Raw genomic sequence first — 26,485 nt, 5'->3', positions numbered from 1 at the left:
AACCAGTATGTACATCTTAGACAAACACAAACATCCATCTCATGCTGTCTCCCACCTACCACAACTCTCAATCCATCATGGTCCTAATTTTGGGACGAAAACCCACAATGAAGGAGGAACAAAAGGAAAAACAGTAATATGGATCAATGTTTTAAAATGCTGTGAGATTAACTTTTCCCTCTCTCAGCTAATATTTTCTCTCATCTTGGTTTCATGAGTAATTGTTTCCTGATATTAATTATTCACAACAACAAATGTGGGCATGGAGGTCTGGATATCTGTTAGATATGGAGTTTTTGCCTCTAGGACACTAGTTCACGTCAAGCCCAAGTCAACAGGGAGTGAAAGTTGTTACTGTCAGATGGCTGCCTGATTGTATGGACTGATTTTACTAATCTAACCCATTTGCCAGTGGACAGGTGTTTACATCACATTTGGCTTCCCTGCTGGTAATTTCATAAGGGAGGGTTAAGACTGAAGGCTGGTATACACTAGAAAATTAGATCAACCCAGGGATGTCAATCAGAGATATGAAAAATCCATACCCCCGAGTGATGCAGTTATACTGACCTAACCCCTGGTGTAGACAGTGCTAGGTTGACAGGAGAGTTTCTCCTGCTGACATAGCTACTGCCTGCTGTGGAGGTGGATCTTTTCAAGTGTAGAGTAGGCCTGCCTGTAGTTAAGCGGACCTAAATCCCTATGTAGACAGGAATTCTTCCATTGACTTGGCTACCGCTTCTTGAGGAGATTTTACTACAATGATAAAAGTATTCCAGATAGCCTGAATGGGCCATAGAGACTGAATTACCCACTTAACCATCTAGGTTAGGGTTGAGACACCTTGCCAGTGGATGGGGGTGGGATGGGGTGAAGTTTGTGCTAGCACTGTTTTTGTTGTGCTTGTTCTGTCAACAGAGGCTTTCAGTCTTCAGGTTTGTCAGTCTGGTATATTATTAGCAGCACCAAATTCGTACATGAAAATAAATAAAATATGAGATCAGAGCAGATGTGTGTGTGATGAGAGACGAGTTTGGGTCTAAAATGAGGGATGTCCCTTGTAATGAGGGTCACTAAGAGTTTTACACATTAAAATAAAGCTGTTTCCCTTCTGCAGAGGCACAGTCTTATACCTTGTACAGGACTTATCATCACACCATGGTGGACTGCAGTTTGAGTGAGCTATGAGTTCCACACAAAATATTGGAGTCTTACGATGATCCTAGGTTTGCAAATCACTCACTACACGATGATCAGAGGTGTTGAGCAACCATATCTTCCATTGACTTCAACTGGAGTTATGGGTGCTCAACCCCGTCTAGAAATGATCTCAAAGGTATTTAGTCACCAGCTTCCAAGAAGAAAGGGATCAGAATGGCAAAGCTTGAATCTGCATCCAAATTTCCCCAACATGTTAGAATTCATTGGATCTGGACTCTTAGTTTGGTTTGTTATAAAGATGGGGCTAAGCAGTAAAACCTGGTACTGGACATCCCTAGAGCATAAGGACAAAGGAGTGCATGGATTTTGATGTTGTTTCTGACCCATCTTGGCTTCCCAGGCAAGTTGCTTTGATGCTGATGTGATGGGGACCTTGACCCAGCAGAGCTTCTGCTGTACCACCTCCTAAGAAGCTCTAAATTATGGGCCTTGACAGGTTCCTTCTCCTCTCTTCAGTTCATAAATATCTTCAACCCTTGCTCTTACTTTTTTTAAATGAAATTTATGATTTGCTAAGTTCCTTACTAGAACAAACAAATATAAATCCAGAGCTAAATGATGGCTTGTTCCAAATGTTGTTCTGTATGGGGCAAGATTACTATTGCCAATAACTACATAACCAAGGCCTGTTGTAAATTCCATTGCCATACAGATTTATGTCAGCTATACAAATACTGCACTGGGTGAATATGCCTGAAATATTTAAAGTGTTCAAGAGGCAGGCCTTAGAATGGAATTATTAACTCTCTTTGCACCAGCGAGCCAGAGCTCTTATATAGCTAATAGAATTTGCTCACTGCTTGCCTGTCACTGTTCCTCTGTGCAGGGAAATTGGTTTTAGATCATAAGGACAAGATTGTATCTGAGTGTAAAGCAGAGAGAATTGTGTGAGGTCAGCACCACTGTGTTCTGGCCTTTCCTTAGTAGGTGGTGGACCTAGACCTGCTCTCCACACCAGCCAGCAAAATGGAGGTGAGCATATGCCTCACCCTTGTATTATGGTATCCAGCAGCCATGATCCCTGATGGTCTTGTGTCACGTTCAAGTATATTGTCTCTAGGAGCTTTTCCTCTCCCCCACATCCCAGGCTCTGTCTTAAATGGAATACCGTAACCTGTAAGCACTGGCAAGTGTCAGTACTGGAGCTGTGCAAAACACATTTGTCATGGTATAAACCCCCACTCTGAACCTTAGCGTTCCAAAAGATGGGGTACCAGCATGAATTCCTCTAAGCTCAATTACCAGCTTAGTACTTGTAGCGCTGCCACCAACCAGGAATTCCAGTGCCTGGTACACTCTGGTCCCCCCAAAACCTCGCCCAGGGACCCCTAAGACCCAGTCCCTCTGGATCTTAACACAAGGAAAGTAAACCCTTTCCCTCACCATTGCCTCTCCCAGGCTTCCCCTTCCTGGGTTACCCTGGAAGATCACTGTGATTCAAACTCCTTGAATCTTAAAACAGAGAGGAAAATTCACCTTCCCCCCTCCTTCTCTCTCCCCCTCCCAGACTCTCCCTGAGAGAGAAAGTAATCCTAACAGAGAAAAAATTAACCTTTCTCTCCCCCTTCTCTCCTTTCTCCCCACCAATTCCCTGGTGGATCCAGACCCAGTCCCCTGGGTCTCACCAGAATAAAAAAACAATCAGGTTCTTAAACAAGAAAAGCTTTTAATTAAAGAAGGAAAAACAGTAAAAATTATCTTTGTAAATTTAAGATGGAATATGTTACAGGGTCTTTCAGCTATAGACACTGGGAATACCCTCCCAGCCTAAGTATACAAGTACAAATTAAAATCCTTTCAGCAAAATACAAATTTGAACTCCTTCCAGCCAAATACACATTTGCAAATAAAGAAAACAAACGTAAGCCTAACTCACCTTATCTACCTAGTATTTACTATTCTGGGCATATAAGAGACTGTATCAGAGAGATTGGAGAGAAACCTGGTCGCATGTCTGGTCACTCTTAGAACCCAGAGAGAACAACCAAAATCTAACAGCACACACAAAAACTTCCCTCCCTCAAGGTTTGAAAGTATCCTGTCCCCTGATTGGTCCTCTGGTCAGGTGACAGCCAGGCTCACTGATCTTGTTAACCCTTTACAGACAAAAGAGATATGAAGTACTTCTGTTCTATTAACTCTTACTTATCTGTTTATGACAACATTTGTCTACGTTTGTGTAGGTTTCAACAGAGATGGGTTCAAGCTGCAAAGTTTTTAATATTTTAGATCCAGGGTTTCGGTTCTGTCCATCAGACAGATATGAGCCATTTGCAAAATTCAGATCCAGAACTGGATCTTATACACCCGAAAATTCAAGGATCAGGGGTTTTGATTGGGGTTAGGGCTGTTAAGCAATTAAAAAAATTAATCACAATTAATTGTGTGATTAATCGCACTGTTAAATAATAATAGAATACCACTTATTTAAATATTTTTGGATGTTTTCTACATTTTCAAATACACCGATTTCAACTGCAACACAGAATACAAAGTGTACAGTGCTCACTGTATATTTATTTTTCATTACAAGTATTTGCACTATAAAAAACAAAAGAAATAGTATTTTTCAATTCACCTAATACAAGTACAGTAGTTGAGTCTCTTTATCATGAAAGTTGAACTTACAAATGTAGAATTATGTACAAAATACCTGCATTCAAAAATAAAACAATGTAAAATTTTAGAGCCTGTAAGTCCACTCAGTCCTACTTCTTGTTCAGCCAGTCGCTCAGACAAAGATGTTTGTTTACGTTTGCAGAAGATAATACTGCCCTCTTCTTGTTTACCATGTCACCTGAAAGTGAGAACAGGCGTTTGCATGGCACTGTTGTAGTCAGCGTCACATGATATTTACATGCCAGATGTGCTAAAGATTCATATATCCCTTCATGCTTCAACCACCATTCCAGGCGACATGCATCCATGCTGATGACAGGTTCTGCTTGATAACAATCCAAAGCAGTGCGGACCGACACATGTTCATTTTCACCATCTGAATCAGATGCCACCAGCAGAAGGTTGATTTTCTTTTTTGGTGGTTCAGGTTCTGTAGTTTCTGCATCAAAATGTTGCTCTTTTAAGACTTCTGAAAGCATGCTCCACACCTCATCTCTCTCAGATTTTGGAAGGCACTTCAGATTCTTAAACCTTGTGTCAAGTGCTGTAGCTATCTTTAGAAATCTCACATTGGTACCTTTCTTTGCATTTTGTGAAATCTGCAGTGAAAGGTGTTCTTAAAACGAACAACATGTACTGAGTCATCATCCGAGACTGCTATAACATGAAATATATGGCAGGATGCAGGTAAAACAGAGCAGGGACATATAATTCTCTCCCAAGGAGTTCAGTCACAAATTTAATTAACACATTATTTTTTAACGAACGTCATCAGCATGGAAAAGTCCTATGGAATGGTGGCCAAAGCATGAAGGGGTATACGAATGTTTAGCATATCTGGCACCTAAATACCTTTCAATGCCAGCTACAGAAGTGCCATGCAAATGCCTGTTCTCACTTTCAGGTGACATTGTAAACAAGAAGTGAGCGCCATTATCGCCTGTAACTGTACACAAACTTAGCTGAACAAGAAGTAGGACTGAATGGACTTGTAGGCGCTAAAGTTTTACATTGTTTTGTTTCTTGAGTGCAGTTATGTAACAAAAAAAAATCTACATTTGTAGGTTGCACTTTCACGACAAAGAGATTGCACTACAGTACTTGTATGAGCTGAATTGAAAAATAGTTTCTTTTGTTTATCATTTTTACCGTGCAAATATTTGTAAAAAAGAATACACTTTGATTTCAATTACACAGAATGCAATAGATATGAAAATGTAGAAAAACATCCAAAATATTTAATAAATTTCAATTGGTATTCTAGTGTTTAACAGGGCAATTAAAACAGAGATTAATCACGATTATTTTTTTTAGTTAATCGCAGGAGTTAACTGTGATTAAGTGACAGCCCTAGTTGGGATTGTAGTGACAAACCCTGTAGAGTGAATCAGGCCCCTTGTCTTTAAATATTGTCACCTTCACAGTTAAAAAACCATGCATGGCAAGGCCCTACTACTTTCCTAGACTACAGGAGGTAAGTTGTGTGTATGCCCCAATCACTCTGCTAACTCCTATATTTTGGACCCTAGATGCAGCTGGGAAATTGGTTGTTCACGGGCATCAAAATTTTAGACAGGATTTTCCCATCTACCACCTTTCATGATCCCAGCAGCAATGGAAAGTGCTTACAAAATTGCTCAGTAGCCTATTGTAAAATTATTGCTCTTGAGACCAAAAATCCACCTGGAAACAAACTGAATTAGCTTTGAATAATCCCCAGCACCATTTATCTACCTTTACTTTGACACCTGGCTTGGAGAGTCCCCAGTTTTTGTCTGAAGGCCATAAATGGCCCTGTACTCTTTTCTGTCATTATCTGTGAACAGAACACAATCCATCACCATTTAAAGGACACAGCACAATAGGTTGGGGGCTAATCAGGCCTTTATGGTGATAGGGGCTAGAATATGGAACTCGATCTTCCCTGGCATCCATCTCTCCCCACTTTTAAAACACTTTAAACCTTTCTATTCTAGAGGGGGGTTTTGTGTGTTTGTTTTTTTTTAATTTGACCCCCACTTTGTCCTGTATTTATTCTTTCTGTCCTTTTTATAAATCCTTGTGCTTCGGGACATAACCTCTAACCAACAGAGACTGTTTTTCCTTATTACATGTGTTCTGACAGTGCTTAGATATGCTCCAAATGAACTTAGGGCCCCGTTGTATTAGGTGCTGTGCAAACATAGCTAGAGACAGTCCCTGTCCCAAAAAGCTTACAGTTTAAATAGACAAGGCAGTATCTTTGCTATACTGGAAGTATCATTATCTCCATTTTACAGATGGGCAACTGAGGGCCTTTCTATGCACCAAAATTGCCCTGATTTAACTAAATTGGGTTCTAAATCAATGGAGTCAAACTGGGGCAATTCCTCAGTGTGGACACTTAAATGGGTTTGAGTGCCTAAGATTGATATGGGCTTATTTCAGTTTGTTACAGGACACTGGACTGGGGGGAGCATTTCAAAGGCACAAATGACAGGTGCCTAATTCCCATAGGAGGTCAATGGGAACTGGGAGCCTAACTCTTCTCTGTGCCTTTGAAAACCTCATTCTAGATGGACCACTGGTCTGATCTGGTGTGGCAAGTCCAGTATATACCTATGATTTTTTTAAACCCCTTGGCTGGTTTTACTTGGAGGCTTTTACAGGGAGGCTTTTATATTTGTAAATGCATTTTAAGTCATTTTTACTATGCGATATATATAGCGCCTCGAGCCCTTCTGCCAGGGTAAATCACAGGGAAGGAGGACTCACTATAACAGACAGTACTGATAAGCATCGTGTTAATGATATAACATCAGGTCTCCAAGGGAGACGACTCCTAAGGAGGCTGACACTGCTGTACTGAAAATGACATGAGAATGCAAAGGAATCATCTCATCGTATTTAATACTGTGGCTAACACTGAGCTGCCTGTCTTGCAACCAGTAAACCAATCTAGTGTTTATTGGATAGAGGCAAAGCTGAGTTACTGAAAATAGTATCACCTGCTGCATTGCTTTCTCACTCCCAGCCTCCATTTAGAGCTGCCCTGTGCTGCAGGCAGTTCTGAGGTAAAGCCTGTATAAATTGGTTGTTGACTCTTGCAAGCTTGCAGTGTTTCAAAATTTTTAATTCAGAAGAGAGCATTGCCTGTAAGCTTAGCACCTTACAAAACAATAGTTTTAACAGTGAATGGAAAAGCTTTATTGAGATCAATACTAATAACTAATATTTTGCACTGCTGTAACACCTTTCATATCAGGATTTCAGCGCAATCATTTCAAAACAGCAACTGACATGTAACCATCTCTGTCTGAGTGGAACACAGCAACTATTTAACAGCACATATCAATACCACACAACAGTTTAGGACTGGAAGTGAAGCGTCTATTTGGAATTTTTGACAGAATGTAATTACCAGTGTTAAAATTTAGCCAGAGCACCAGTGCCAAATACCGTTGTTGTCTGCTTGCAAAAAGTACAATGTGATTATTAATGATCTCAGTCTCATACAAAAGATGGCATCTATAACAATACTGTGCCCTTAAAACTGTGTTGAGGCTTTGACTCAGTGCTGATACAGAAGGAAGCATGTTACCTACGGACCCATCACCCTCACTATCTATGGCATCTAGGTGTTCCATGGAGGTAGCTCATCCAAATACTACCATCCAAAAACAACTCTGCTGAGCTTGTCAGAACCAACAGAATCAACTATTGTACGTCACTTTGTGCAATAGTTTTAAAACAACAGCCAGGATCCTAAATCAGTCACAAGCTGTGGATGAAAATTACATTTGACAACAAAATATTGGGAAATCAGTTCTTCTTTTACCTCCCTGCCATGATCTGAGTCATTGGTCTTTTTCTCTTTCTTTTTCTGCAATGGCTGTTGATATCACAAGCACAAGTTGCAGATGTTGGTGGTGATCTGATAATTTGTTCTTGCAGGGACAACACAGAATCTTGTGCTGAGCTCTTGGCAGGTAAGTAAAGGAGGAACTGATTTTAAATTTGCATAGATGTTCACTGAGTGTAAAAGTCACTTCTCTGCAGAAATAAAACATGAGGCCTATGTGCCACTTACATCCCATTTAAACTATGAGGGACTGATTTAGCTGTAGGGTGTGGGTCTTGTGCTAGCACTCTGCACAGTGGTGAATTTCACACATGCTGATGTGGGATCAGGAACTTTTGTTCTGAATTTGAAACCATCCCATGTTAACGTCAAGAGAAGATTAAAAGTACCCCATATTCTCTGAAATTTGCTGTATTTTAGAAGGTGCAAATATTTCCTTTGTTGTTTACAATCTCAAAAACAAGGATCATGAATGTGTCGCTGTCCCTTTCAGATAATGCATTGCTTCTACAAGCATTTGCCAGCAGAGTGCATTTCATCAGTGGTCGAGCCATGCAGGACATCACGGAACACCTGTCAGGTAACAAACAGCTCAGCTGAACTGAACTTTTCATGGTTCACTTGGATTAAACTCAAGAAAGACTCTTGGGAAATGACAGATATGAGGAAATCCCTATGCATTTACAAAGCTATAGCCCATGGAACAGCAGGAGGCACTGGGCCTGTTCCTCCAGTGCCCTACACCCTGTGAAGTCAATTATACTTGTGTAAAGTGCTTGTAAAATGCTCCTGCTCTGATCTGGTCATGTATTACATACACTTTGCACAGGTGTAAATGACTGTGCAAGATGCAAGGCAATGGAGAATTGGGCTTTCAGAGTCTAGTAATGAATCATCGATGGGAGGTCTCAAAATTCTCTCCTAAGAAAGAGAAACTACAAGTGTTCCAGGTGTCTCCTGAACATTTTTAAAAGGGTGGCAGTGTGAGATCAGGGCTAGGCCCACAGGTTCTGCTTCCTTAGAGAAATGTCTATCCCCGACAGCCTACGGACACCCACACCCAGCTATGGAACATTTTGGGGTCACTGATATTTTTCTATTCTTGGGGTCTGTTTTGCCTCTCTGACAAAGAGCTCTGGGAGAGGAGTTCTTTTGTGGCAAACATTTTGGGCTGGATCCCACAAAAGCTGGGACTACCAGCATGAGTGCAGACTGTTCATGTGAATAATGGTTGTTGCAAGGATGTGCCTCCCTGGGGGTGTGAGCAGGCACTTCCTTCCTGACCCTGCAAGCTATCTGCTTCTACCTGTAGTAAGAGGAGGCCCTGAGATATAAACCTTGGTATCAGGGCCTGGTATGAGGCCTAAGGCCTCAACTAAAGTAATGGTCAAGGCTTTGCTAACAAAGCAAAGTTAAGGTGTGAGCCAGAGGCAGGCCCTGCTCACAGAAGCTGGCAAGGAAAGGGCTGATACTGCAAAAAGAGACATACCTAAAAGGTACGGTACACAAGATATCAGAACATTCACATACTTGTACACTCCACACAGATAACAGGGTACAAGCTGACCCATCCCAATGACAGGGCCAAAAGGGGAATATGATGGATAGAGTTGTTTTGTTCGAACCAACATGTACAAGGTGAGAGGCAGCACCTTACTATGTAAAGGAGTTGTACCTTACTAAGTAGAAGGGCTGCACCTCAATACGTCAGGAGTGATGTGTAACTTGTTTGTACCTCTGTATAAGAGTGCATCCCTGGGGCGGTGTCTTTGTCCAGCCTAGGGGGCAGTGGAAAGTCCCACCACTGACTGAGCTGAGTCCATTGCCAGGGGGCACATACTCGTAGTATGTCCTGTAGAGTAAAATCTAGAGGGAACTATCATTGTGCTTCGTTTGACAATAAACCTGGCCAAAGTGCCTTCGTATCTTACTAGACTCTGTGGTCATTGGAGGTTCTCTTGGGGTCTGCTGTGTCAGCTATCTTCAAAGAGCTGGGACAGCACACAGAGGGAACACACGCATGCAGCTGAGTGATGTCAACATTGAACAGAGCAGAGCACCACGCCGGTAGCATCTGATAACACTACCCAGAAGCATGACATTGCATTTCCACTATTTCAATGTGTGTAAATATAGTCTATTTCCACATCAACTGAATGCTACAAGCTAAAAATGCTGCTTTTTCTTGACCTATAATCACAGCTTATGTCCAGTGACAGCTAAGAAATGGCAAAATCGATCATCTCGATGTACGCTGAAAGCAGCCTAATTATAGCCTTGCTTTAATTAGGGGTAAATCTACTGCTAATTATTCCAGCTTCTTTTAATCCAAGGTTTAATAAGGTTTGCTTATTCATTATAATTCTCTTATGGGCATCCATATCCATGGCAAACCTAACAGGGCCTTTAAAGGTAATTTGCATAAAGTAAATCTCTGTACACACACAACTGAATTCTACAGCAATTTAATCTCTTTTTGCAAATAAAGCATTTAAATATAAATTGGGGCCAGTTTAGAAAGAGCATATGTTCCCTCTGGGATTTATTGGGAACAGGCAGCTCTCTCTTCTAAACTCCATCGTGGCCACTACATTTAATAGCATCTGTGCTCTAATTATCTCCTTTTTAAATGAGGGACTGTAACCCTTTGCTGATTTATTATGGTTGTTTAAGTATTATTTAAGGCTGATTTTAAAAAAAAGTGAATTTAATGCTGGTGAAAGGTGCCAGACTTACAGTGCTGGGAATATGAAATTGCTTTAACCACAGAATAGCAACGTATGCTTCCCTCACACTATCACCAGCTAATGTGCTTCAATTTACCTCTGTCAGACTGATGAGAATTCAGTCTCCAGGCCATATCAGTTCTTGGCCTCTCTGTGGAAACTGCCAGCAAAGATGCCAGGTAGTGTCAGGTTTTTGTTTGTTTTTAATGTAGCCATCTATCCAATTCAGAAAGTGAATTGAGATCTCATCTCAGGAAGGGTGAAAGGAAGAATTGTCTAGTGATTAGGGCTTTATCCTTGCATTTGGGAGACCTGGGTTTAATTCCCTGTTCCACTACAGCCTTTCTGTGTGATCTGGGGCAAGTCACTTATGCTCTATCTGTGCCTCAGTTTCTTCTCTCTAAAATGGGTATAATAGCACTTTTCTACATCACAGGCATGTTGTGAGGATAAATATATTAAAGATTGTCAGGTACCCAAACACTGTGATTATGGTGGCTATATTAGTACCTTAGATAGCTAGACATCTTGACATTTGGAACAGTCATTCATTATGAGGCCCTTAGTACAAGAAAAATCTCAGATTAGATCTTCCCATCAGAAGCACCAATAGTTTATCCTCTTTCTGATCGGATTTTAGTCCCGTAGGCTACAATTTTGAAATTTAGTACAGACATTCATTATGGGCCACTGAGCACAAGGAAACCCCAAATTAGACCTTTGTTTTTTTCATCAGAGTTCACCAAAAGGTCAACAGTGTCTCTTACTGGAGTTCAACCATACAAGAGTTCTTTTGAGCTATAATCTTGAAATTTGGTACAGCTATTTTAGACAGCTGATTACTGGAAATAGAGGTTTGACATTTCTATCATATGTTATCAAAGGTTCATCAATCCAACAGTTTACAATAATTATATTAATTACTTCTTTAGGGCTGTCATGTTCAGCATGAGGCCTCTGATTTGGAGAAATTAAGGTAATTTGAGGTCAATAGTTCTATTTAATGGATAATATCGTTTCAGTTTGCTTATAGAGAATTGTGTGGTTTGCATTCAGACACCAGACAGCAGTCAGAAACAGTTTTGAGGAACTAAAAATAAAGATGGGCTTCCATCTTGATTGTTAAGATGCTTTATCTTCTGTCCTGCAGCGCTTGTATCTTCTGTCTACTCTCGGAAACCCCAGGCTGTGGAACGTCACACCCTGCCTGTTCTCTGGTATTTCCTGAACAACATGATCGGAAATGGGGTGTTACCTGGTAGGAGTGGGAATGTCAGGACTGTGGTCTGCAAGCTTGTTAAAAGCCTGTACAAAGAGATGGGACGCAGCCTAGAGGATCATGCTTCCAGCCAACCACAACATGTGATAAAATCTCTCCGGGACCTTTTAGACATGGAACTCCAGTGAAGGAGGCCCAGTAGCTTCCAGGACAGTTTACAGTGTGGCACTTGATGGGGTGGATAAATGAAGTGGTGGACATTATACTGGCAATGATTTTATTCTATGTTTTTGGAGAAAGGAATAAGTTTATAGATCCAGATGTATATAGTATATTATGAAGTAGAATTAAACAAATCGCGTATTTTTATAAGGTTTTATTTCTTCAGCGTTTGTTCCTGAGAGGTTTTACATAGCTCTTTTAAAAACAATAATTATGTATAAATGTTGTGATTTGTAATTGTGTAAAAAAGAAAATAATGTATTTATACATAGACATGTTTAGGGAAGGAGAGATGGGCCTTAGACACAATGGGGGGGGGTGTGGATGATTGGACCCCAGAACCAGGGCTGGCTTCAGGTTTTCTGCCGCCCCAAGTGGTGAGGAAAAAACAAACAAACAAACAACAAACCTATCAGCGGCACTTTGGTGGCAGCTCAGTCTCGCTGCTCCATTCTTCATTGACAGTTTGGCGGCATGTCCTTCAGTCCCTCTCTTCCCCTTCAGTGGCAGCTCAAAGAGGAAGAGAAGGACTGAAAGACTCGCTATCAAATTCTTGCTGAAGACCTGGACGGGCCACCCCAGTAACGGACGGAGTGCCGCCCCTTTGTATTGGCTGCCCCAAGCACCTGCTTCCTTAACTGGTGCCTGGAGCTGGCCCTGCCTAGAAAGAGAGAGTGAGAGGCAAACGCTCCAGGCTGAGAAAATAAACTGAGTGAGGAAGAGAGAAATATGCCGCCCCCAAGACACAAAGGGTACGTCTACATTGGAGCGGGGAGATTTGCACTAGTGGGGCGCAAGCTAGCATGCTAAAAATAGCAGTGTGGACCTTGCAGCTCAGGCTGGGGCTTGGGATCTGAAGCCTACCTGTCCCTATAGGCTTGAGAGTCCAAGCTGCTATCCAAGCCGCAATGTCAACACTGCTATTTTTAACATACTTGTTAGAGTGCCACTAGCATGAGTTTGCTTACCCAGGCTGAGAGGCTTACTCCTAGTCATAGTGTAGATATATCAACAAGAGCCTGTGGGAAAAGGGGTAAAGGAGAGAAGTGGGGCCCTGGAAGCAGAAAAAGTGACCTAAGTGTATATCCATTTCTGAAAAATTGAACACTTCTACACATATTCACACAACCCTGAAAGGCAGAGGGAAAGAAAGAAGAAGGGATATATAAGATTCTGAACACAGGCAGAGTGAGGCACATGGGGCCCATGAGAGCAGAAAAATAGAAGGACCTTGAAAATGGGGCCTTGTCCATTAAGTCAGAAGGCCAAAGAGCAGCACAGAAGGACCCAGCCAAAGAGGCCCATGAGTCTGAGAATTTTAAATTTACGTCTTTATTTTTTCATACCTGAAGCTATATAGTAGTCTAACTTGTTGCATTCTCTATTATCTTTCTGTGAATTCCCCGCCATCCCCCATCACCAAGGTCTTTTATTACAGTAAAGAATGGTGAAATGATTCAAACCTTCTGAAATGTTTTTAGATTAACTTAGAACGGCATAGGTAATGTAGTGTAAATGTAATGTTCTAGAGCACCAGGAACTCAGAATCATCTGGAACATTCTAGTGCACCCTCTGAGCCAGGAACCTAGTTCTGAAACATTGCAAAGTGCCCTGGAACTTGCCACCTTTAGAAAACTTCTAACAGCATCCAGGAACTTGGTATCTGTGCAGGTGTTCTACAATGCCTCGAAACTTGGGACTTTGGAAGATTTTTCTAAAAACCAGGTGAAAATGGTATAGCCTTAGTGTGATGTGGAATTGTTCTTTGGAGAAGGAGCAAGGCACTGCCGAAAACACCATATGCCAAAATGTTGAACTGAGGCTTCTGTGGGGAGTGATACTGTTAAAAAATGACCGGAGTTAAATAAGAAAAGCCTTGCATTACATTTACTCCTTCAAGCAACTTGAGCTTGCTCACTACCCAGAGCTTACTTTAAAGTTTTTGGATTTTTTTTAGGGGTAGCATCTTCTGAGATCCCTGGTTTCTCCCTCCCTCAATCTCAAAGTCCTCTCTCCTCCCAGTTCCCCTCCCTTTAGGCACACCTCCCTCTAGAGCCCTTTGCTGCTGAATAAATATTCTTTCTTTTAGCTTCTTCTTCAGCTTCTCTCTAGCGCCTGGGGATACAGTAGGAAGTTTTTGTACTTAGGAGAAAAGAGGCTTTTGTGTATAGCAAAAGAACCCCTCTCTCCTCCCCAGTCTGTTTTATTTGTTCAGTTGTAGGGTTCATGGAGTCAAATTAAAAGGTAGCTTATGTAACCACCTCTTAAGCTGCTACTGGCCTGGAGTGTTGCTCATGTGTATATTGTTTCACAGGATTGATGAGAATAAAGTGTTTCCTGCCAGTATGTTGGTTCTGTCTGGTTGGGTTTTTGTGTTGGCTGTATAGTTGAGACAGTTTTACCATGTGATGCGAACTCAGAACACATAAGGACTCAGTTTTGCCGCTGCTGACAAGGGGCTCCATGCCTTAAGGAAGATGGAGCAGGGGTGCTCCCTGGTGAACATTGGGCTAACTGCAGCTCCACTTCTCCCTCCTCTTGAACAGGAAAACATGTGAAATACAACTGAAGTGGTTGCTTGGGAAACAAAGGAGACAAAATGCTTTTGGGAAGGTTGGGAATGGGATCCCCACCCAGGATACTAGGACTGGCACAAACCCAAACAATGTGTTTCCTGTTTCTTTTCTGCGTTTGTTAATTTATCCTTATTGTAATTTTATAACAGTAGCACCTAGAGGCCCCAACTAACATCAGAGGCCTATTTTGCTAGGTACAGCATGAACATGTGACATCCCTGGCTCACAATCTAAATAATCAAGGCCAAGGATGAGGGAGTCGGAGGTACAAAGAGGTGAAATGACCTGCCAGAGGCCAAACATCAGGTCAATGGCTAGACTGGTAACAGAACTGGGGTCGCCTCATTCAGTGGCCAGAGGCCAATTCATTAACCCACCCTGCCTTTCTTGTTAGAATACTAATCCTTGAGGAGATGACCCTGCTGACTGCAAGTGCTTTTTCTGCTGGGTCATTACACCAATTTACAGAACACTCCCTGGGCTTTAGGGCCAACCTTGAGGCTCTCCCAGCCTATTTCGCTGAGGTATATCACAGATGCTAATCCACTTTGGCTCCTGGAGGCTAGATGCAGACTGAATGCCTCACTTTCACCACCCTGCTAGTTCAACAATGGAATGATGCATTGACAGTGCCCACAGATAGCAATTTACATGCCTGCTAGCCAAAGGTAAGAGCTGTTGTCCTGGTAGGGGTGGGGGTGGGGAATGGCTCTAAAATAATAGGGTAAGGAAAACTCTAATACACTGCCCTTTGGGTTGGGACCAAGCACAGGGAGGGGCAGGCTAATGTTCAGATGCCAGGCAGGGGAGAGAGTTGTCCTGACTCTTAATTTTGTTTGTTTTCTTGCTTTGGGGAGAATTTTCCCTCTGCACAGTAATAGGGATTTGAAAGACAAAGGTGAATGAATTGAAGATTGGGATCAAGGAGGATGCACAATATAGTAGAACATTGCTAATCCACTGCAAACCTCATCATTTCTCTCAGAAATTGCCACTCTTCTCACCAAACAGTAGCTATTTAGGGCCTGATTTTCAGACAGCTTAGGGTATGCAGTCACATGTTCAATTTGTGTGCACAGTTACAGTGAAGCTTGTGCTATGCAATTAACGTAGTGGTGCCCAAATTCATCTAACTGCTTATGAGTCCAGTTACCTGTTTTGCACATGCAACTGCAGAATCCTCAGTGCCTGAGAGATTTCAACAGTAGAACCTGACAGAGCCAAGGGGACCTTTGGGGACCTGAGGAGAAGGCAGATAGAGAGCAAAGTGAAGAATTGATGTGGGGAGGGAAATGAAAATAATGTGTCCAGGCTGAGAAGGATGGTGGGGCAAAGGCACGCACTTGAGAGGGAGGCAAATATTGAGGATGCATTTTGGGGGCTTGTGAGAATACTGGGGAAAGGAGGAAAATTTTGAAAGTGTTGAAAGGAGAGAAATGGTAGGTAGGAAATGAGCAGAATGGAGGCTGGCAATCTCAGACAGGACATTTTCATGCCTTATTCAATTCAAATGACATCTAGAGTGCAGGATAGGAGAGGAGCAGAGCAGAGACAGGCAAGACCTGGGAAATGTGCTTATCTTCCAACTCTGCTGCTGAAGATGAAGTAGCACCCTGTAAACAACCCCCTGTGCTGCCTCTCTGAAATGCTGCAAGAGCTGGAGCAAATGATTCTGGAGTGCATCTGAAAGGGGCTGGTTGCAAATGGCTGAACATGCAGTATCGGAGGAATGGGGTATGTATATAGAATTTACCGGATCCAACTGAAAACCAGCTGTTAGAAACTTGTCTCTTCACTTGGGGGAGAGACTGCATTGAACGAGCTATTTCCATCCTTGTTATATAATGACTGGAAAAGAAGGTGCTGGTGTCTCTACCAAATTCCTGCCAGTTGACACTGAATTCCGATACTGCAATAAAGCCTGTGATGTCAGTTGATTTAAGCAGAAGTTGGAAAATGGTGACAGACAGAATTAGAGCTGACTGGAATCTCGGAAACATTTGCCACATAGTTGAACTGTGCCTCTGTTTTGGGAGCCTCAGCTGAGAAGCCAGTAACTGAAAGGATTTGGAGCATGAGCTTCCTCACCTCATCCTCAAAAGCAGTGCCCAAGGAACGGAGTTTGAGCCACAAAGGAGGGGAAGAGGGTTATGGGAGGAGCCTGCATTGCCTGTGGTAATACCTTTTCTGTGGATAAATGGAGGACTTCAGTCCCCCTACCACAGTCAGTCAGCACCTTTCATTTTTAGTGAAGAAAAGAAAAACACTGTCCTGGGTTTTGCCTGTATTTGAAATAGCTGTGAATCTGCAGGCCATCTCTATTTGTTACTGCCTGCCATCCCCTTCAGGAAGTGCATGCCAGCCAGTTTGTGGGGCACTTGGTGTTCAAAGCACTGACATTTGAGTAATTGCAGCTCAACAATGACAGCTCCATTATTATCATCTTCTCACAATTTACCCGAGCTAGAGTCAAGCTGGAAATGTCTCTCTGCTAAGGAAAAATAATCACGCCTTTGACAATAATCTACTGACTCCTCATAAAAATGAATCCCTAAGGTGTGATACCAGTGTGATGCTGTGGCCAAAAGAAATAATGCGATCCTGGGCTGCATAAATGGGGGAATCTAAAGTAGGAGTAGAAAGGTTATTTTACCGTTATATTTGGCACTGTATTGGACCTGCATGCAGTAATAAAGGTGTGAGGGTACCATGGATTTATATAGTGGCATTATGATATTTTCTGTTTTATTATCCTAATAGTTCCTAACTTTGTTAGCTTCTTTTAACTGCTGCTGCACATTGAGCAGATGTTTTTAGAGAACTATCCACGATGACTCCAACATCTTTCTTGAGTGGTAACAGCTTATTTAGATCCCATTACTTTGTATGTATAGTTGGGATTATGTTTTCCAAAGTGCATTACTTTGCATTTATCAACACTTAATTTCCTCTGCCATTTTGTGGTTCAGTCATGAAGATTTGTGAGATCCCTTTATAACTCTTCACAGACAGCTTTGGATATAACTATCTTGAATAATTTTGTATCTTCTGAAAACTTTGCCATCTGACTGTTTACACCTGGAACAGCACTGGTCAGAGTACAGATCCTTGAGGGACCCCAGTGTTGACCTCTCTCCCTTGTGAAAACTGACCATTTATTCCTATCCTTTCTTTACTATCTTTTAAGCAGTTACTGATCCATGAGAGGACTGTCCCTGTTATTCCATGACTATCTACTTTGCATATGAGCCTTTGGTGAGGGACGTTGTCAAAGGCTTACTGAAAGTCCAACAATATTATATTCACTAGAATCAACTTTGTCCACATATTTGTTTAAAGCCTCAAAGAATTCTAATAGATTGGTGAGGCACATGATTTCCCTTTACGTAAGCCATGGTCACTCTTTCCCCACATATCATGTTCACCTATGTGTCTAATAATTCTTTTCTTTAGTCTAGTTTCAACCAATTTGCCTGGTACTAGGTTAGACTTACTGGCCTGTAATTGCCAGGATTGCCTCTAGAGCTTTTTTTTTTTAAAAAAATCTGCTATCCACCAGTCATCTGGTACAGAGGCTGATTTAAGCAATAGATTGCATACCACAGTTAGTAGTGCTACAATTTCATATCTGAGTTCTTTCAGAACTCTTGGGTGAATATCATCTGGTCCTGGTGACTTATTACTGTTTAATTTATCAGTTTGTTCCAAAACTTCCTCTACTGATACACCAAATCAAGGACAGTTCCTCAGATTTGTCATCTAAAGAGAATGGCTCAGGTGTGGAAATCTCCCTTACATCCTCTGCAGTGAAGATCTATGCAAAGAATTCATTTAGCTTCTCTGCAACTGCCTTGTCTTCCTTGAGTGATCCTTTAAATCTCAATCTTCCATTGTCCCCACTGATTCTTTGGTAGGCTTTCTTCTTCCAATGTACTCATAAAAAATTGCAGTTGGTTTTCGTGTCTTCTGCTAGTTGCTCTTCAAATTCTTTTTTGGCCTGCCTAATTATACTTTTATGCTTGACTTGCTGAAGTTTGTTCCCTTCCGAGGATGCTTTAGCTGAGGATGTTTCAGTGCAAATTACTAAATTGGTCTTTCATCAATAAATAATTTGCCAAATTCATCCCTGATGTAACTCCAGTGAGGTCAATTAATCTGACCCACTATCACATCAGCTCATTAATTCTCCATCTTAAACTCTCTCTTTTGTTTGCCTATGCTTCTTTATTTATGTGCTGTAGGAATTATTTTAGAGACATTCTATAGCCTGAGTTATACAGGAGGTCAGACTAGTTGATCACATTGGTCCCTTCTGGCCTTCGAAACTATGAATTTATGTTTCTCTCTGCTATTATTCATTATTTAACACTGTGACTGCAATATTTATGAGTGTCTTGAGAAAAGTGTACATGAAAGATCCGCACTGAGTAAAGTTGTTTAGCTATAAATATAGATATTTAAAATATGTGTACTAGAGAGGCACCCAAACAAAATAGTCAGATCTGAATACCATAACATTGGATGTGCTTGGAATTTGACCCAGTTCTGGATCACTGCCTACTCCTATTTGAATCTTGTACTTTGGGACTACCTCTGATGGGTACATACACAATAATAAACATTAAACATACTGTCATAACATTTTTCCCAGATCTGGACCTTAGCGTCCAAAATATGGGTGTTAGCATGAAAACCTCCAAGCTTAGTTACCAGCTTGGACCTGATAATGCTGCTACCAGCCAGGGATCTATACAGTGCCTGGTGCACTGTGGTCTCCCTAAAACCTTCCCCGGGGGACCCCCAGACTCAGATTCCTTGAGTCTCACAACAAAGGGGAATAAATCATTTCCCTTCCCCCCTCCGGGTGTTCCCTCTCTGGGTTCCTGGAGAGATATACAGAAGCAAGCTCCGTGAATCTAAACAGAGGGACTCCACCCTCCCTGTTTCCAGTCCTGGAAACACAAACACTTCCCCCCTCACCCAGAGGGTATGCAAAGTCAGGTTAGTAAATCTAACACAGAGATTTTCCCCCCTTGACTTCTTCCTCCCACCAATTCCCTGGTGAGCTGCAGACTCAATTCCCTGGAGTCCCCACTAAAGAAAAAATTTCAACAAGTCTTAAAAAAGAAGGCTTTATATAAAAAAGAAAGAAAAGGACATAAAAATGGTCTCTCTGTATTAAGGTGACAAATACAGGGTCAATTGCTTAAAAGAAAAATGAATAAACAGCCTTATTCAAAAAGAATACAATTCAAACACATTCCAGCAACTATACACATGTAAATACAAAAGAAAACAATATAAACCTTATTGTCTTACTATCTTTGTACTTACAACTTGGAAACAGAAGATTAGAAAGCTGGAGATAGAAAAATCACTCTCATAGCCGAGAGGGTCAGACCCAAGACAAAGAACTCACCCACAAACTTCCCTCCACCCAGATTTGAAAAAGTCTTGTTTCCTGGTTGGTCCTCTGGTCAGGTGTTTCAGGTTACTGGTGTTACCCCTTTACAGGTAAAAGAACATTAACCCTTAGCTATCTGTTTATGACACATACATCAGAGGTAAAAGAGTATATCAGCTATATGTGTAATAAATAATGGGGGAGGGGAGTAGCTCCCTTTTATGGACACCCAGCAAGCCAGTTAGCTATAATATTCCTCTTATTAGTTGTTCTCTACTTGCTTTGCCTGTAGAGGGTTAACAAGTCCACAGGTAAAAGGAAAGGAGTGTGTACCTGACCAAAAGAGCCAATGGGAGGGCTAGAATTTTTTAAAATTGGGGAAAAAAACTTCCCTTTGCGTCTCTGTCGTGGTTCTCTGGGAAAGAGGGGAACTGGGAGCAGTTATGCCATGAGAAGCTTTAAGCCAGGTATGATCATAGATCATCAGATCACACCTAGAACTACTATTTGGAACCCCCAAATATGTAAGTAGATCAGGAATGTTTAGAAAGATGCGATTAGGCTTATTTCTGTTTATTTCTTATGGCTAGTGGACTCCTCTGTGCTAACTCCAGATGCTTTTGTTTGCTTGTAACTTTTAAGCTGAGCCTCCAAGAAAGTTATTTTGGGTGCTTAATTTTTGGAATTGCTCTTTTAAAATCTAGCAAAAGCCTAAGTTCCAGATTTATTTTCTTTCTTTTTGTTTTTAATAAAATTTACCTTTTTTAAGAACAGGATTGGATTTTTGGTGTCCTAAAAGGTTTTTGCATATGTTGTTTAATTAGTTGGTGGCAACAACTAATTTCCTTTGTTTTCTTTCTCCACTCTTCCCTGGGGGGGGGGGGTGAAAGTGCTTGAGGATATCCCACAGGAAGGAATTCCCAAGTGTACCTTCCTGGGTTCCAAAGGGATTTTGCATTTGGGTGGTGGCAGCGTTTACCAAGCCAAGGTGGAGAAAAGCTGTAACACTGGGAGCATAATACAAGCCTGGAGTGGCCAGTATTAATTTTTTGAATCTTTGCGGGCCCCCACCTTCTGCACTCAAAGTGCCAGAGTGGGGAATCAGCCTTGACAATGTGCAATACACATATCTATCCATCCTGAACAGCAGTCAAGATATTTGTTTGTTGCAGCTATTACTCAATTTAAGGAGCTAAATGTAATTGAGATGGGTAGCTGAAGTCTATATAACCCCTGCCTGAGTGACTGTTCAGCTCAGAGCTAAGTGATAATATGTTGAGGTGAGCTAATGCTCCCTATTGTAAAAGATTCCTCCATGGATTGAACCATCTTGTTTGTACTTGGCACGGAATGACGATAAAGTTTGTAATAGTTGGGTCTAATTCAGTGGTCCCCAAACTTTTCAGGGTCATGCCCACCTTACTCCTATCTGCGCCCCCCACCCCTCGCACCTGGGAGTGGGGCTGCAGCTTCCAGGGTGGTGGGAATGGGGACATGGACAGGGGTAAGGGGGCCAAGGGTGGGGCTGCAGCTGTGGGTGGGTCTGGGACCTGGAGCGGGGCTGGGGCTGAGAATGGAGCTGAGGCCAAGGGCCAAGGCTGTGGGCAGGGGTGGGAGCAGAGCCACAGCTGGGCCATAGTGGAGGGCAGCTCAGCCCTGGGCTGGGAACAGAGCCGCGGATCAGGCCAAGAATGGGGATGGGGGTGGGGGTGGAGCCACAGCCGGGCTATGGTGGGGGCCAGCAGCCAGTTGCATGGCCAGATGTGGAGCCGTGCCGAGGCAGGTGATAGGGCCTGGTGCCGAGCCTGGAGCCGGGGACGCAGCTGTGAGTAGGACCAAAGCAGAGCTGGGTGGTGCTCCCTCCTTGCTCTCCTGTGGGGGCTGGCCCAGGCCCACCATGCACCCCCCAAACATTCCTCCATGCCCCCCTAGGAGGGTGCGCCTGACACCTTGGGGACCTCTGGTCTAGTTCTTTGTTTTAAAAAAAAATTATTTGGTTTCATATTAGTTTGAGCTGGGCCATTTAAACCAGCAGTTTAATTGGTAGCTATTGTTATCCGTATAGCTTGGAAAAAACAGTTCATAACTCAGTGTGAACAATAACATCTCAATGCTAAAATCATGGCAGCCAGTTTCTGGTGTTACAGGCAGAAATGTGTGTGTGATGTTTATAAATCAGGTTTTTTGAATCTCTCGGTTGAATCCTGTTGTGTCTCCCAACAGTTATGGGCCTAATCCTGACAGCTGCACACAGTCCAAGAGAAATCATTCATAGGTGACAGGGAAGAATGGAATCCCCCACCCCAATCCACACTGGTACTGACATGGTCAACATTACCATGCTGTGAATTTAGCTTCACAGGAACAACAGGGGTAGACAAGACCTGCCCTTAAAAAAAACTAAGCAGGAGAAAACCCCTTCAGGCATTTATTTAATGCATCAGAGAAAAACAAAAATGAGCATTTAAGGGCTAGATTCTCAGCATAAGGCTGTTGACTTCAAGGCTTTTTAACTTTAGCTGGGGATATGGCTTTTAGTTTTCAAAGGAGGATGTGGCTTTTAGTTTTCAAAGGGCATTCATGGTGCATTGACCCCCTCCACCGATGATAGCATCACCAGCAGTGTTTGTGGAAACTGCAACATGGATCTAGCTTTAGAGATGCAAAACTGAATGCCAGGATGATTTGGACCTGGGTCCCATTTTATGAGGAATGGGGAGAAAAAGACGGCTTGGGAGGAATGGTTCTGGTGGCCAGTCTCTAGTCTTCAGAACTGTTATCTTTTGGCAGCACTTGTTTTAAGTCCTTTTAAATAGAAAGTCACAGAGCTGTAGCCCCGTGCTGTAAGGATGTCATCATCACCCCAGGTAGGCCAAAGAACAGTGCAGCTTGCATAAGGAGCAGCTCTCCTATGCAGAAAGGGATCTAAATAGAGACCACAAAAGAATCCTGAGTGTCTCCAGCATATTGTTATCTAATATTTAGTTAAAGATCAGGGAACTGATTGTTGCTGGCCCCTTGGAGAGGTCCTTTAAGACAGGTTTCACTGTGTACTGGAGGGACACAGGGTGTGAGGGCACAACTACTCAGTCAAGGGGATTGGGAATTACAGCAACTGTCTAGATGCACTTCTTGGCTTCCACCCTGCCTGAAATTTCCAATCTTCTTGTATGTCAAAGCCCAGTCCAACTATTTTGACCTTGTGAAGGTCGAGACAATGTGGCAGGATTGGAAGCTGAAAATCTGTTATTTGTCAACAGAGCCAGTATAGTTCAGGCAGATGCAATCTGAGCTTTTTCCACTCTCTCTTGCCAATAATTGACAGCACAGACTTTACATCCTTCCCAGGAGTGAGAGGTGCTGTGGGCTCCTTGTTCAGAGACTCTGCTGAGGTGGTAACCTGCAAATTACTCCCTTTTGCAGAATGGTTTCTGTGAAGTGAGACTGGTGCTGGTAGGAGACCAAGCAATGAGGATGGGTTCAGCAAGCCTATTTCGATTAGGATTCTAGGTTAGGACCTAAACCAAGAAGTCTTTAACATTATAACCACCATCCTTAATACTGGAATTTACTTAAAATATCAGGTGATCCTGGGAGACCATTTCAGTACCATGTGCATTGCTTTGTTCCCTGGAGACACAAACACATGCTTTTAATGGGTATTTACATGAGAGCACAGCTATTCAGACCTGCCAAAGTACCTTGTATTTTTATTTGTGGTGCACAAAAGTTATGTATGAGTCATTGTACTTCAGAAGACATCCTTACTGTATTAGCTGAGATTCCACTAATGTAGAGGAAACTGTTACAGGAGCAGATCACTTACCAGATCTCATAAGAGAAGACAATTTCCAGGATAAATGCTGAAGTTTTTCAACAAGAAGACTGTATTATTCAATTTTTTATTTGTCATATTCATTTCTGGATTATTTTAGTTTGCCTCTACTAGATCCTCTGTAACAGGTGGCAATTAATTTGCCATGTGGATTGTTGTCCTAGCAGAGTGGTCTAATGATCACAGTAGAGAATTGGGTGTTAGGACTCATCAGTTTTAGTAACAGCTTATGCACTGACTCACTGAGCATAGATAGGCATATCACATAACTTTTCTAGGCCTTTGTGTATCCCCTCTCTAAAATGGGGATAATACTTGCACCCCATCATTTTTGTGAGGTTTAGTATGTGTATACATATATATCTTCAGATGAAAGGAACCAAAATACTATTAAAGGTTTATATTCAAAATAGTTAGGAGAGATGCATTCACCTCTTGCCCGGATCCCTCATCCTTACACTAACTATATTTCCAGGCATAAATCAAAAGAAAGAAACTTTCAACAGACTCCTAGGAGGTAGAGATGGGAAACCTATTTGATCCAGCCCTCTGTCATTGCAAGATTTAATTCCCAGTATAGACCAGGTATTAAAGTGATATTATGCTTAGGAGGAAGTGAGGCTGCAAGATAGAAACTCTCCAGTTAAATTAACTTCTTTGACTCAGCTGTACAGCTGGTACACATTTTTAGTTGCAGGCTATACAGTAAATCTCAGCTGGGTTATCTGTAGGATCTTTTATGCTGCTGGGGGAAAGTCAGGAAAGTTTGGTTCACAGTTTTGTAATGACTGCTTTGGGGAAGGCCATGGTCATTATTAGCTGCCCTTGGCTTCAACTGAGGCTTCAGGTCCAATAGTAATAATTAAGAATAAAAAAATGATAGAACTGATGACGTCTACAGTGCTCAAAGCTGTTAATTATACAACTGATTAAAGAGCAATTAAGGCCTCATAGCAAACTTTTAGAAAGCACCTTGTCTGCAGGCAGTGTTGCCTATATTTTAGCATACAGACCCCATATTGACAAAGTGGTAAAACAAAATATATTTATATTCTGTATTGCATCTTTCATACCACTGTCTCCCAACAGCCTTGACAGTGTTAAATAATGCAGTCACAGAATTAAATGTTAGCAAAGGAAGAGGAAAAATTTAGAGGCTGAAAGGTGGGAGAGACAAAAAGGTTGTTCAAGGTGGCGGAAACTGAGAGAAAGCTCTTGCACTAACAATGATGAGACTGTATGGAGGGACAGAGAGTAGGCAAGTGTGAGATGAGCTCTGGAGACTGGTTTTATTCTAGTATGGAAAAGTTGCAAAGTCCATCGCCTTTGTCCCCTATGCCTGCCACCTATTCCCCAGTGGAAGTCACAACCTCTGTTTGTGTCATCATTCTTATAAGTATTCATCATAAATGGTGGTGGGTCTACAGTGCATAGTTTGGATCCTGATTTCAAAATGCCCGATGCTCCAATCCAGAATTTTGGTTTGGCTGATTATAGACTGTAGCAGAGAAGGACAGTGGGACAAGCCCCCTACTCGTACTAAAAGTGCTAAGACAACTTCCATGTCCATGGGAGAACACACAGGATCTTTTGGCTAGGCCCACAATGGTACTTAGGGACCTAATTCCGTGTTTAGGTGCCTAAGTCCAATATTTAGGCACCACTGACTTTCTCAAAACCACTGCTCAGCTTCCACCTAATTCCAGAGATGACTAAGTGTCCACCAGTCGGCGTTCACACAGTTGCCTAAGCACAGAAGCTGCCCGCAGCTGGAAAGCTGCTCAGGGACCTCACTGAAGCCGAAGCCCTGGCAGTCCCAAAACAGGATTCTCAAGTTGGCATTCCCCCACCTATCTTGCCTGTGGGGTCAGCATTTTCAGTGCATGCTTACAGGTTCGGGCCCTACACAAACGATAGCCAGGGTGAGCTGACTGGGTGTTTTCAGGTTCAGGTGTGTGTGTCCTAGTCCCTGTCCCAGTTTAGAACACTCCCCTGGGTTGAGGGAGACTCAGGTTCACGTCTCTGCCCGGAGGATGGCTTAATTATTTATACCAACAGGAGCGCTTGAGACTCACCCCAGAATAACCCATAATCCAGTGGTCAGGACACTTATGTGGGACATGAGAGGCCCAGATTCAAGTGAGTGCTCTAATGGGGTGAATTTTTCTGTGAGACAGGGTTGCTGACCTGGCTTTGGCACCTAACTCCAGGAGAGGGTTCATGGCTGAGAATCCCAACCAGAGATAGGTGCCTCCCTCTAGCCCAATGGTTCCCAAACTTGTTCCACCGCTTGTGCAGGGAAAACCCCTGGCGGGCCGGGCCGGTTTGTTTACCTGCTGTGTCCGCAGGTTTGGCTGATCGCAGCTCCCAGTGGCCTCAGTTCGCTGCTTCTGGCCAATGAGAGCTGTTGGAAGCGACCCAGCAGCTCTCATTGGCCTGGAGCAGTGAACTGCAGCCACTAGGAGCTGCGATCGGCCAAACCTGCGGGAGCAGCAGGTAAACAAACCGGCCCGGCCCGCCAGGGGCTTTCCCTGCACAAGCAGCGGAACAAGTTTGGGAACCGCTGCTCTAGCACATCAGTCAGATGTTCAGATGCATGGGAGTTAGGAGCCCAAGAACCTTTATGAATCTGGGGGCTTTACTCTGAATTTCTCTCCTGGCTGGCTTAGACAGCTCCCTGGTCAGCATGCTGGCTTCTGTGAATCCCTTTTTTAGACGCCTATGTCTCCCCATGCCTAACCTAGGCTGAGATTCCACTAGGTAGCAGGATGCCTAGGGGTTAGGTGTTGCAACACTCAGTATTGCAATGTCTAAGTAGAAT

General features: G+C 42.6%; 1 protein-coding gene across 7 annotated transcripts in view; it reads left to right on the top strand.

Annotated features, from left to right (window-relative positions):
• The window catches only part of TOGARAM2 (TOG array regulator of axonemal microtubules 2), a 98,533-nt gene extending 84,368 nt beyond the window's left edge, over window positions 1-14,165 (top strand). For all 7 annotated transcript variants that reach the window (XM_050948449.1, XM_050948448.1, XM_050948445.1 and 4 more), the window contains 2 exons: window positions 8,175-8,261; window positions 11,558-14,165. In XM_050948449.1, the coding sequence (XP_050804406.1) occupies window positions 8,175-8,261; window positions 11,558-11,814 (344 nt within the window). In that variant the 3' untranslated portion in view covers window positions 11,815-14,165. The remainder of the gene's footprint in view (window positions 1-8,174; window positions 8,262-11,557) is intronic.
• The last annotated feature ends 12,320 nt before the right edge of the window (window positions 14,166-26,485 follow it).

This window comes from Gopherus flavomarginatus, chromosome 4 (assembly GCF_025201925.1).
Source record: "Gopherus flavomarginatus isolate rGopFla2 chromosome 4, rGopFla2.mat.asm, whole genome shotgun sequence".
Taxonomy (NCBI): Eukaryota; Metazoa; Chordata; order Testudines; family Testudinidae; genus Gopherus; species Gopherus flavomarginatus.
The sequence above is the reverse complement of the archived record's forward strand: the minus strand, read 5'-3'. Positions and strand labels throughout refer to the sequence as shown.